We start from the raw sequence: 11,932 nt of genomic DNA, 5'->3' as shown, positions 1-11,932 counted from the left end.
CAGTTGGCCGCCATTTTTTAACATTGGTTGAGTTTTAAATGTGACTTGAACCTTCTCCAACCCGAGTAACTCATATCTGGACTTCAGGTTTCAACATGTATCTGCGAGGGTAGATTATATTCCATAATTCAACGCATCAATACGAAGGTGAAATGGAATTTCTAATTTATCTGACAAGAATGAAGCAGAAGATAAATTACACTTGATAATCGTCACGGCAGTTTATCAAAACCAACTTACAGTCTTTGTCTAGTTGATCCACCATGAGCCGAGAAAGAAGCTCGTGAAATTTTGGCATAGTCTCGGTCATCATTACTAAAATCATTAATATAAACAGCAAGTCTCGATTATCCGCTTTTCTTGATTTAATTGTCAATGGCCGTTAGCGGCATATAGGAATCATCCAGCCAACATCGAAGGCTAGCCATGACATCGAGAGTTTAATATGGTTTGGGTAAGTTTATTAATGTCTAATTGATAATTTAGATAACATTTCAGGCCTAAAGAAAGACTTGTAATAAGCAGATTTTGCTCTTGCATAATGCATGTTTAATTAGCCTGTACTAAAATTTAGAGAGAGGGTGTGGGGTGGCAAGGGTTAAAAATGCTAAAATACAGGCCTTAATACGACATTCTAGTTATCATGTTATACACCACTGGAAAGTATGTTTCTATAGCTCTTTGAATCTATCAGTTATTTCCTGGCACATTCACAATTATGTACTTTTGAGAAAGAAAACAATATCAAAACATTTTAGACTACAACATAATTAGTTCATTATACTAGAATCATTGGAGTGGAACAGGCACTTCTATATACAGGACCCTGTTTCACGAAATCTTTAACTAAAGATAAAATCCAAATTTTAGTAGATATTTCAATTTTGATTGCTAAGCACTAAAATCAGTCTAATATTATTCAATCAAATGAGTAAAATTTGGATTTTATCTTAGTCAAAATTTCGTGAAACAGGCCCCAGGACAATAGGATACACATCTGGTACATTGGTTATAATAGGTTTATTATCAGGACAACAAGATACACACAGGGTATAATAGGTTTATTAACAGGAAAATAATTTACACATACAGAATAATATACATTATACGGGTGCCTTACCACCAGGAGGTCAATGGTTAAAGTCTTTTACAGAATCTATATATATATAAACCACCTGTTTAGGTGACGTAGCTAGATATATACATGGTATAGTAGATTATAATCTGATAGTAGATACATACATATATATTCTTATCCCTGTTGGGGGGGGGGGGTGGATGGCTGAATGGTTAGCACATGCGCGCTGTACCATAAAGTCTGTCATTGAGTCAACTGGTGTGGTTTCAATTCCCCGGTTGTACGTGACAAGGAGTAGGGTCGCCTGTCCAAACTCATGGGTTTTCTCCGGTTTCCTCCCACTGCTAAAGAACCCTACGCGCAAGCGAATTATTGAAATAAAATTAAACCATATGTTAGTCCCGAAATGACCTACATAGTTTGTGTCGAGTGGACGTTAAACCCTATTTCTCTCTCTCTCTTATCCATGTTAGGAAACAAGACTACTACTATGATGAGTTCTGATGTGTACATGTAGATTACCCTTAGTGGTAAATGATTTACTACAAACATCACAAGAAAAGGGTTTTTCTCCAATATGGGTTTTTGTGTGTTCCTGTAGAAGACTACTAATACGAGTAAATGATTTTTTACAAACATCACAAGAAAAGGGTTTTTCTCCAGTGAAATGAAATGAAATGAAATGAAATGGAGTTTAACGTCCTACTGTTCTGCTCCTAACTTGGGCTAATGAAGACGGGCATACGCCATACAGTGTGCTATGAGGGAAATTTTGCCCGGACAGCGGCACTACGGCCTACTCTTATATCGAATTCCAACTGCCAAGGGATCTTTTACGTGCACGCCAATGTGTACACGGGACCTCGGTTTTTCGTCCCATCCGAACGACTAGACAGCTTTCCTTGTCAGCCCCTCCGTCCTGCATCACTGACAAGGGAGAACCACGCCGGAAAATCTGGATGAACTTTCTCGGCCAATGCAGGGATCGAACACCCGACCTCCAGTATGAGTACTTCTATGTTGTTGTAGAGTACGACTAAGGGTAAATGATTTCCTACAAATATCACAAGAAAAGGTTTTATCTCCAAATATCACAAGAAAAGGTTTTATCTCCAAATATCACAGGAAAAGGTTTTATCTCCAAATATCACAGGAAAGGGTTTTATCTCCAAATATCACAGGAAAAGGTTTTATCTCCAAATATCACAGGAAAAGGTTTTATCTCCAAATATCACAGGAAAGGGTTTTATCTCCAGTGTGAGGTCTGGTGTGTGATTTCAAAAATCCCTTGCGAATGTTAAAAGATTTTCTACAAACATCACAAGAAAAGGGTTTTTCTGCAGTATGAATTCTGATGTGTCGCTGTAGATGACTACTACAGGTAAATGATTTACTACAAATATCACATTTATATGGCCTCTCTCCAATATAAATCATAATGTGTCTACTTAAACCAGAAGAGTTTGCTAGTGATTTACCACAAATATCACATTTATATAGATTTTTTGGGAGACAGAAAGCTTTGACATTTTCAGCTTTTCTCCTGATCTTCTCTCTGAAAATCAAAAAAATATATTAATAGCCCTAATAATTAATTATAGAGTTCAAATTTTTCTAGCGAAAACTAACCATAAAACATTACACAATACCTAATTACACACATATCAAAGGCTCACATACAGAGAGAAAGAGGGAGAAATGGGGTTTAACGTCCACTCGACACAGACTAGGTAATTTCGGGACTAACATTTAGTTTAATTTTATTTCAATTATTCGCTTGCGCGTAGGGGTCTTTAGCAGTGGGAGGAAAACGGAGGACCCGGAGAAAACCGACGATGTTAGACAGGCGACCCTACTCCTTGTCACATACAACCGTGGATTCGAAACCACGCCAGTTAACTCAATGACAGGCCTCATGATACAGCACGTACGTGCTAACCATTCGGCCATCCAAAATGATCCAACCCCCCTGTTCCAAAAAGTACAGCGTCATACACCATAATGAAGCACCAATGAATGATAATCCATTAATTATTGGCTGCTATGTCATATCCGAATATTGAATTCAATACGATGGGCTTAAAGAATACTAAATTATAGGTCCACAGATTTACTCAAAATAACCTATATTTTGTATAAAACAACATTTTTATTGTTTTTCTTTCTGTTTATATGTATTACTTTTTTTAAAACAGTTTTTATAGTTTTAAAGTATTTGTTGGTGTAATATACCATAGATAATAGCATATTTTATAATTTTAATGTATTTGTCAGTGTTAATATTAGTAGAGTGTGGTATGGGCTTAAAGTTCACTCATCTTTAACCAGGTCATTTTGGGACTAACACATATTATATTTATCTCTTAAATCACTGGTGTGGAGGGGTCTTTAGAAATGGAAGAAAATCTCTGTGCCTCTGAATCCAGAGAAAACCCATATGGTTAGACAGATTCCCTATCTCCTTGTAAACAACCCTTGGATGCCAACTGCCTCTTAGCTTGTTCTCTGTCCATCTCTTGCTAAAAGTGGGCGTATCTTACATAGCAACCACTTGTTTTATTTGATCTTTAAATAATTACCTTCCACGATCTATCAATGTCAATCACCTTACTTCTTGTCTTGTACAAGTCGATCAGTACAGAGTTCAGAATTATGGGATCCAACCATCAGTCAGACTTGAGAATTACTCTGGCAGTATTAAATTAACGTTACTCGGATAATCAATGTAGCCTCTAGGATGTCCTCAAGGAATTGTGAATACCATAAATAAATACAGTATAGGCATCCTCAAACCAGTTGTCGACGAGGGATAGACGAAGACAACGACGACAACGTTGGCATTTACAGCTTTTATAAAAAAATTTAATTAACAGAAAACAAAAATTGTTGAAAATCAACAGGCTTCTTCATTCAATGACCTAAACCAATGTGTATAAATTATATATGATAACATTAACAGGAACCTTCTTCCCATCACCATAAACACTGGGTATTGATAATATTTGGGAGAATACAACTGCTTAATTTTGTGTTAAGATCCCTTAAAATTGTCTACCTAAGGGCCGAGAAACTAACTCAATATTTGTGATACGTTTTCAAACAACTTGAACCCGTCAGTCTTCATCTGGAAATGGAGACCAGTGTGCCAAGCTGTATTATGCGGTGTCTGGATAACGCTTTTATAAAAATAATGTGTAGGTAAAATTTACCTTTCGTTATCAAGTACATCACATGGGTCATTCACTGTATAGACCTCTAAAGGAACAGGAATCGATTATCAGGTCACCCAACGAAAAAACTTGACACAAAATCTTAAATAGGTTACCTGTCCAGATTAGCAGTTTTGACATACACGTCCAAATGACTCAATATTTTGGGCGGATAGCTTGAGACAAGGTAAATACTCCATTCCTCAATATTTTGGCTCTTAAATTTCATACGTACTCAAGACTTTTATTTTTGAGACTGTGTTCAAATCTGGATAGTTTCTTTAACAAAAAATAAAAAGAGAATATTGAGGTCTCACCAGCTTGTCAGGATTTCATCCTTATGATTGATTGTACCAGCCCTCAGCACACTCGACACATTTTGTCTTTTCTGTCTGTACCCTGTGTTGCCAGACTTTACCGATCAGTAATTCTAATCCATAAAATTATGACCTGTATATATATATTCCAGTTCAATTACTGAATGCCAATGAAACATTAAATATTTACTGTGGATTACTTTGCATTCAGAAACCCAAACAGTGTTCAGAATTAAATATATGCAGTGATAATAGCAGCCAAACAAATATTTAGGCTACTGACTGTGCATCACTTTGCATTCAGAAACCCAACTCCTATCTGGTAGGATGAAATTTAGTTTAGATTTGAACTCATATGATTTATCTCTTTGATGCAATACTATTATAATTGATAATATAATTTGAATACAATGTTATTATAAATAATATCAAAACTATAATAAATGATACTACAATTTGAATACAATTAACTAGGACAAGACTGGAATAGATATGAGTTACTCGGGTTGGAGAAGATCCAAGTCATATTTGAACCTCACCCAAGGTCAAAACTAAAAAAATGGCGACTGATTCCAGCAATCAAGAGATGTGCTATTTTATTCAATTGATATAAGGTACCTGATTAAAAATTCATTATATATGATTAAGAAGCATTATTTAATGTTTAATTAAGTTTGAAGAAACACAGCAAATGGTTTAAATAAAACAAGTAACGTAAAAGATGCACCGGGCGTCAACTGGGGCTACTTTGACTTTGAGCAGTAGTGGGGCAACTTTGAACATTTTTCAATATATTGGTTGGGCATTTTATGCTCTATTTATTTGTTCATATCATATAAATAATGCTTACTTTAAATAAATATACATCTTAGATGATATAAAAAAAAAAATGATTCGCATTTGATGACTTGTTAATCCCATCATGCAACTGTGGCATGTCTATTCATGTCAACTTATTAGGTCAAATGTATAGCCTGTCAACTTTATACTAGAAATCTTTAAGTATACACCATTTAACATAATCACTTCATTTATATATGTAGATAAAACATATTTGTTTAATTTCAAACAGGTATTTTATGCTTTTGAATAAAAATAAAAATTTAAGTACAAAAATACTGATAATAACACCATTTTTAAAAGAGCTAAATCGCTAATATTTTGGACCTATAAATTGGCACAAATGGGTCGCAACACATATAATAATGTAATATGAATTTATATAAACAGTTTCACATTCATTTGTGTCCGTTTTACTGTGAATTGTCATCAGTTATGTTTGGCGAAATACGGCAGAAGTCTCAACCGCAAGTCAATTTCTAGCGTCTGGTTATTCCAGTCAACACCGATATTATTTATTGCGCATGCTCTCCAAAATAAGAATATGATATCACCGTTTGACATGACTTGTGGAATATGTCTAGCCTCATTCTTTGAGCACCTTGTTACAAATGGCGCTGAAACGCATTATGGTACACGATTTGTGTACCAATGGTAAAATGTTTATTTTGTGTTGAATATTAGATATCAAAAGCCCATCTTTTCTAGGTAAGATCACAACACCAATGCTGATTTAAATTGCAAAAAAATTCGTGTTTTCAATGTCGAAGATTTTGGATGATATTGAGTTATGGACTTGGCTACATTTTTAAAGTAAAATGGGGCAACTTTGAAAATGTACAACATCTCCCCAAAGACATTTATTCACAACATTTGTTATGTTTCTTGCATTTGATTATCTCTAACAAATGAATTTACTGTTGCATTTTGATAGATTTATTAAATTTTCATTAATGTATCGAATGCAATTTTATGAACCGTTCAAAGTAACCCCACTTATGAGGCAACATTGAACACCTAAATTTTTTGTCTTGAAAATTGAAAAAAATAATATTTTTAAACCAAAACTTTTTCTTATTTTGTTTAAATGTTAATTCTATAAGTATTTTGATGTATTTAAATTTTTTTGAATGGAAATTTATGTGTCGTTCAGAGTTACCCCACTGGCGAGGCAAGATTGAACACCCACATTTTTTTAAAAAAAATGAAAAGTTAAATTCCTAAACCAAAATAAACCTGAATTTATGATAAAACTTTATCTTTCCCATGAATTATAGCTAAAAAAAGCAATTAAAACTATATAATAGCTTGGCAATTATTAATAAATGAAAAAAAAATGTTCAAAGTAGCCCTGTTTCATGGCATTATGTAAGATTTAGATACAGGAAATGTATCTAGCATCGTCGTTTGCAATTATACTTCAAAAATGAAATATGAATATAATTGTTCTGAGCAAAGTTATATATATTTAAAGTGGGGTAGACTAATCACTGGAATTCACTTATAAACACTGGAATTCACTTACAAACACCAGAATTCGCCGGAAATCACTTTGAAGATATCGGAATTCGCCCTTAAGACCTCAATAATAATAATAATAATAATCTATTTATAAAGCACTGAATATCTAACAAACGAGTTGCTCAAAGCACTGAATATCCAACAAACGAGTTGCTCAAGAGCTCTATACTAATTCCTATTCACAAATATTTTGCATTAATAATAAACACCTAAAATTACCGAAATTCACATCAAAACCATATAAACACCGAAATTCACCTTCAAAATATCAGAATTCAAAATACCTTCCTAATTACTAATATTTTACATCAATAATAAATTACTTTAAAACACTTTGAAAACATATAAACACCGGAATTCGTACTTAAGACCTTCCTATGTAATATTTTGCATTAATAATAAATTACTTCAAAACACCGGAATTCACTTTGAGAGAATCAGAATTCGCCCCCTAAACAATTGCATTTACTGACATATTGCATTAAATCCTCCCACAAAACTAATTTATTTTAAATTCATAATACATATTAATATCTCCACAGACCCGATGAAGGTGTTGTAGGTGTATTTATTTGAAAGACTACCGGAATTCATTTTAAATATATGTATATGATAGTTATAACGTATGTCACATTGTCTAATGAATAACTATTTGATCTTTCCACAGATTACCTAAAATACACGCCCACACACAATAATGTTATGGGTTTCCCCTCTCTAGTTATTATTATCCACTGGAATTCACTTGAAAATTCCGATATACGATACGTGTACACCGTAATATAAGATATGTGTACAATGGTTAGCGTGCGCGCGCTGTATCATAAAGTCTGTCATTGAGTCGACTGGCGTGGTTTCGAATCCCCGGTTGTACGTGACAAGGAGTAGGGTCGCCTGTCTAACCTTGTGGGTTTTCTCTGGGTCCTCCGGTTTCCTCCCACTGCTAAAGACCCCTATGCGCAAGCAAATTATTGAAATGAAATTAAACCATATGTTAGTCCCGAAATGACCTAGTTTGTGTCGAGTGGACGTTAAACCCCATTTCTCTCTCTCTCCAACCTTGTGGGTTTTCTCCGGGTCCTCCGGTTTCCTCCCACTGCTAAAGACCCCTATGCGCAAGTGAATTATTGAAATAAAATTAAACCATATGTTAGTCCCAAAATGACCTAGTTTGTGTCGAGTGGAGTTAAACCCCATTCACCTCTCTCTCTCTCTCTTTCTCTCTCTCACTCTCTCTCTAAGTCAACACCCAAACCTGGTTAGTTAGTCAGTGCCTTGCTCAGTGAACCATCATGGTTCCTTCCCCTGACCTCTTTAAAGTTTTTGTATGGAGTACCATCACAAACATCATCTAGATTAAAAAAATACATCTAGGGCCTATACGAAAAATAATAAATACAACATCACAATTCTCTTGACACTTGTGTTATGTTGAAGGGGCATTATTAGATTAGATAAAGAGTTCTCGCTACTATAATAGTTAAAAAATAGATAACGTAAATAGAATATGCCTAAAATTTCAGTCAAATTGCTCAACTCTGAACAGAGATATTAGCTTTTGAATTTTAGGCCTAGCCTATCAGTACAATAAAAAAACAAAGTCTCATTTATTCAATTTGATGTTTAAATATTTTTCGTATATATTTTGGCATATGTATTCCTTGTACCTTAGAGACGGCAACTATTGAGCTTGGTGAATGATCCATCTCGCTTGAATCACCCAATTTTTGTTAATACTTTGTTTGTAAATAATCTACAGGTGGGAATTATTAACAGATTTGGATCCTCTGGCATGATCCATCATAGGGTTGTACATATTTATATTGTTCCATGTCCAACCCCCAGACATAACCACACCCAATTTATGTCTTGTTTATCGTCTACAGGCTGTAATTCTGAATAGATTATTTTCAAACTTTGTATATTTATTCCGTATACCGACAGCAATTATTTATTTTGATGCATGCTCTGATCCCCAGGAATGTGGACTGTACCAATGCTCTTGTCTCACCTGGAATAGGGGTATCACGTGGCTAAGTGGGTAAGATGCATTGGCTGAGAAAGTTCATTCAGATTTTCTGGCGTGCTTCCCCCTTGTCAGTGATGCAGGATGGAGGGCCTGACAAGGACAGCTGTCTAGTCGTTCAGATGGGACGAAAAACCGAGGTCCCGTGTACACATTGGCATGCACGTAAAAGATCCCTTGGCAGTTGGAATTCAATATAAGAGTAGACCTTAGCGGCGCTGCCCAGGCAAAATTTCCCTCATAGCACACTGTATGGCGTATGCCCGTCTTCATTAGCCCAGGTTAGTAGCAGAACAGTAGGACGTTAAACCCCATTTTATTTTATTTCACCTATTTAAAATTGAAAGGTTTATGGTTAATTTTGAGAAAAATAATTAAACAGTGAAATTAATTAATGGTTTTGTTTTTTTGTTGTTTTTTTTCAGAGAGAAGATTCGGGTGAAAATGTCAAAGCATTCCACTTCCAATAAAAAATATAAATGTGATATTTGTGGTAAATCACTAAGAAACTCTTCTGGTTTAAGTAGACATATTATGATTCATACCGGAGAGAGGCCATTTAAATGTGATGTCTGTAATAAATCATTTAGTCAGAAGAGCCATTTAAATACACACACCAGGATCCATACTGGGGAAAAATTCTTTACTTATGATGCTTGTAATAAATCATTTACCACTAGTAGTGATCTACAACAACACACCCGAACTCTTACTGAACAAAAACCCTTTTCTCGTGATGTTTGTAGTAATCATCAACAGGAACAAATCAGAATTCATACCAGAGAAAAACCCTTTTCTTGTCACTTTTGTAGGAGACCATTTACTCATAGAAGTTATCTACTGCTACACACCAGAATCCATACTGGCGAAAAACCCTTTTCTTGTGATGTTTGTAGTAAATCATTTACCCGTAGAAGTCACCAACGGTTACACATGAGAATTCATACCGGTGAAAAACCCTTTTCTTGTGATGTTTGTAAAAAATCATTTACCACAAACGGCGATCTACAGCAACACATTAGATCCCACACAGGTGAAAAACCCTTTTCTTGCAATGTTTGTGATAAATCATTTACCACTAGTAGTCTTTTACTACAACACACAAAAATTCATACTGGTGAAAAACCCTTTTCTTGTGATCTTTGTGATAAATGTTTTACCACTAGGAGTAGTCTAAACCGACACACCAGAATTCACACAGGCCAAAAATCATATCAATGTGATGTTTGTAAAAAATTATTTAGCCGTAATAGTCATCTACAGGAACACACTAGAATTCATACGGGGGAAAAACCCTTTTCTTGCGATGTTTGTAGTAAAACATTTGCCGCTAGAAGTAATCTACAACACCACTCCAAAATTCATACTAAAACCAAAACTGAAGAAAAACATTTATCTTGTGTCAATAATCTTTAAGTGGCATTTAGTGATTGGGGTACAAAATAACAGAACACAATTTTTATGGGAAACAATCACTGTTTCCCATAAAAATTGTGTTCTGTTATTCTGATGTCAAGTTTACGATGTGTACAGAAGAATTTTATTAGTTTGTTATAAAGTATAAACTATAAATAAAGAATATTTTTATTTATCAACTAGTCCGTCATTTGAAGATCTTTTTATAGATGTTATTATTGTTAAACTATTTGTTATACTTCATGTTTTCCGTCCCTGGTCTATCAATGGTAATCACCTATATATACTAATGTCCAAAAGAAAGTATACACTGTGCATTTTGTCCTGCTTCAACCAAAGTCATTTTCCCATTGTATGCAGTAATTAGGTACAATGTCCATTTGTTTTGCCTTTTATTTGCTTAGAAATATTGAGTTTGGACGCACGAGACATGTTCAGTGTAGTTTTATTACATTTTTTTGATTAAAACAAAACTTAGTCATACTTTAAGTGTGTATACTTTCTTTTGGACATTAGTATATTATCTCTTAATATGTAATTAAGGGCTGGGTTGGGATCTTGAGATGTGAGAGAAAACCCACACGCTTAGACAGCCGACCAGTCTCCTTGAACTCATGACTAACATACATGACATCAATCTGTTTCACAGAGAATTACGAGTCTCGTAAAATATCTCTGTCATAGATGACTGCCTTAACACGTGCTGTCACAGCACGCGGTGTGAATCGTTGGCTGAATGGCGCGTGCATTGTTTACATAAGACATAACTGCTTCGGAGAGAATGCTGCATTTTAGTCATTTTAATACCCATTTACACTAAATCGGAAATAATTTTTAACTACAAATACGTAAAACGCCTTTATTTATTTTTCCAATATATACAAAAAATGTTTTAGAATTTAATTTGTCGCAGGAAAAAAGTTAATATTTCTAGCTCATTAAGCCGCATCAATGTCATCCTTATCAGTGATTGCGGATCAGTGTGACATGACATGCCTTACAATAGAACCCTTTTGTACACTTTGATGTGCATAGGTCCCGGATAGTCAGATTGCCTCGTACAAGCCCATCGATACAGAGTTCAGAATACAATTTGTAAAATTGAGATGGGGTTTATTGTCCATTTAACATTAAGTAAGTGATTTTGGGACTAACATGGGATCATTTTATTACTTTAATAGTTTCTGCTCAGGAGTTATTTGAAGTTGAAGAAAATGGAACAAGAGAGAGAAATGGGGTTTAACGTCCACTAGACACAAACTAGGTCATTTTCATTTCAATAATTTGCTTGCACATCGGGGTCTATAGCAGTGGGTGGAATCTGGAGGACCCGGAACAAACCCACGAGGATGGACAGGCGACCCTATTCCTTGTCATGTACAACTTGGGTATCGAAACCACGCCAGTTGACTAAATAACAGACTTTATGATACAGCGCGCATGCTAACCATTCGACCATCCAACTCTCCTGAAGAAAATGGAGTATCTACAGAAAATTCAAGAGGTTAAGACCAAACTGTGCCAA

The 11,932-nt window shown here is 34.9% G+C and overlaps 1 protein-coding gene across 1 annotated transcript; it reads left to right on the top strand.

The window, feature by feature from the left end:
• The first annotated feature begins 5,148 nt into the window (after nucleotides 1-5,148).
• Nucleotides 5,149-10,437, top strand: LOC126824089 (zinc finger protein 83). The gene is made up of 2 exons (XM_050553276.2): nucleotides 5,149-5,218; nucleotides 9,417-10,437. Exon 2 carries the CDS (start codon nucleotides 9,436-9,438, stop codon nucleotides 10,405-10,407), a length of 972 nt encoding a protein of 323 aa, XP_050409233.1. The 5' UTR covers nucleotides 5,149-5,218; nucleotides 9,417-9,435; the 3' UTR covers nucleotides 10,408-10,437.
• The last annotated feature ends 1,495 nt before the right edge of the window (nucleotides 10,438-11,932 follow it).

The sequence above is a fragment of the Patella vulgata genome, chromosome 6 (assembly GCF_932274485.2).
Source record: "Patella vulgata chromosome 6, xgPatVulg1.2, whole genome shotgun sequence".
NCBI classification, from domain to species: domain Eukaryota; kingdom Metazoa; phylum Mollusca; class Gastropoda; family Patellidae; genus Patella; species Patella vulgata.
The sequence above is the reverse complement of the archived record's forward strand: the minus strand, read 5'-3'. Positions and strand labels throughout refer to the sequence as shown.

Bases quoted from the DNA above. Each gene is read 5' to 3' on its own strand.
- LOC126824089 (XM_050553276.2), top strand. From the start codon at position 9,436: ATGTCAAAGCATTCCACTTCCAATAAAAAATATAAATGTGATATTTGT.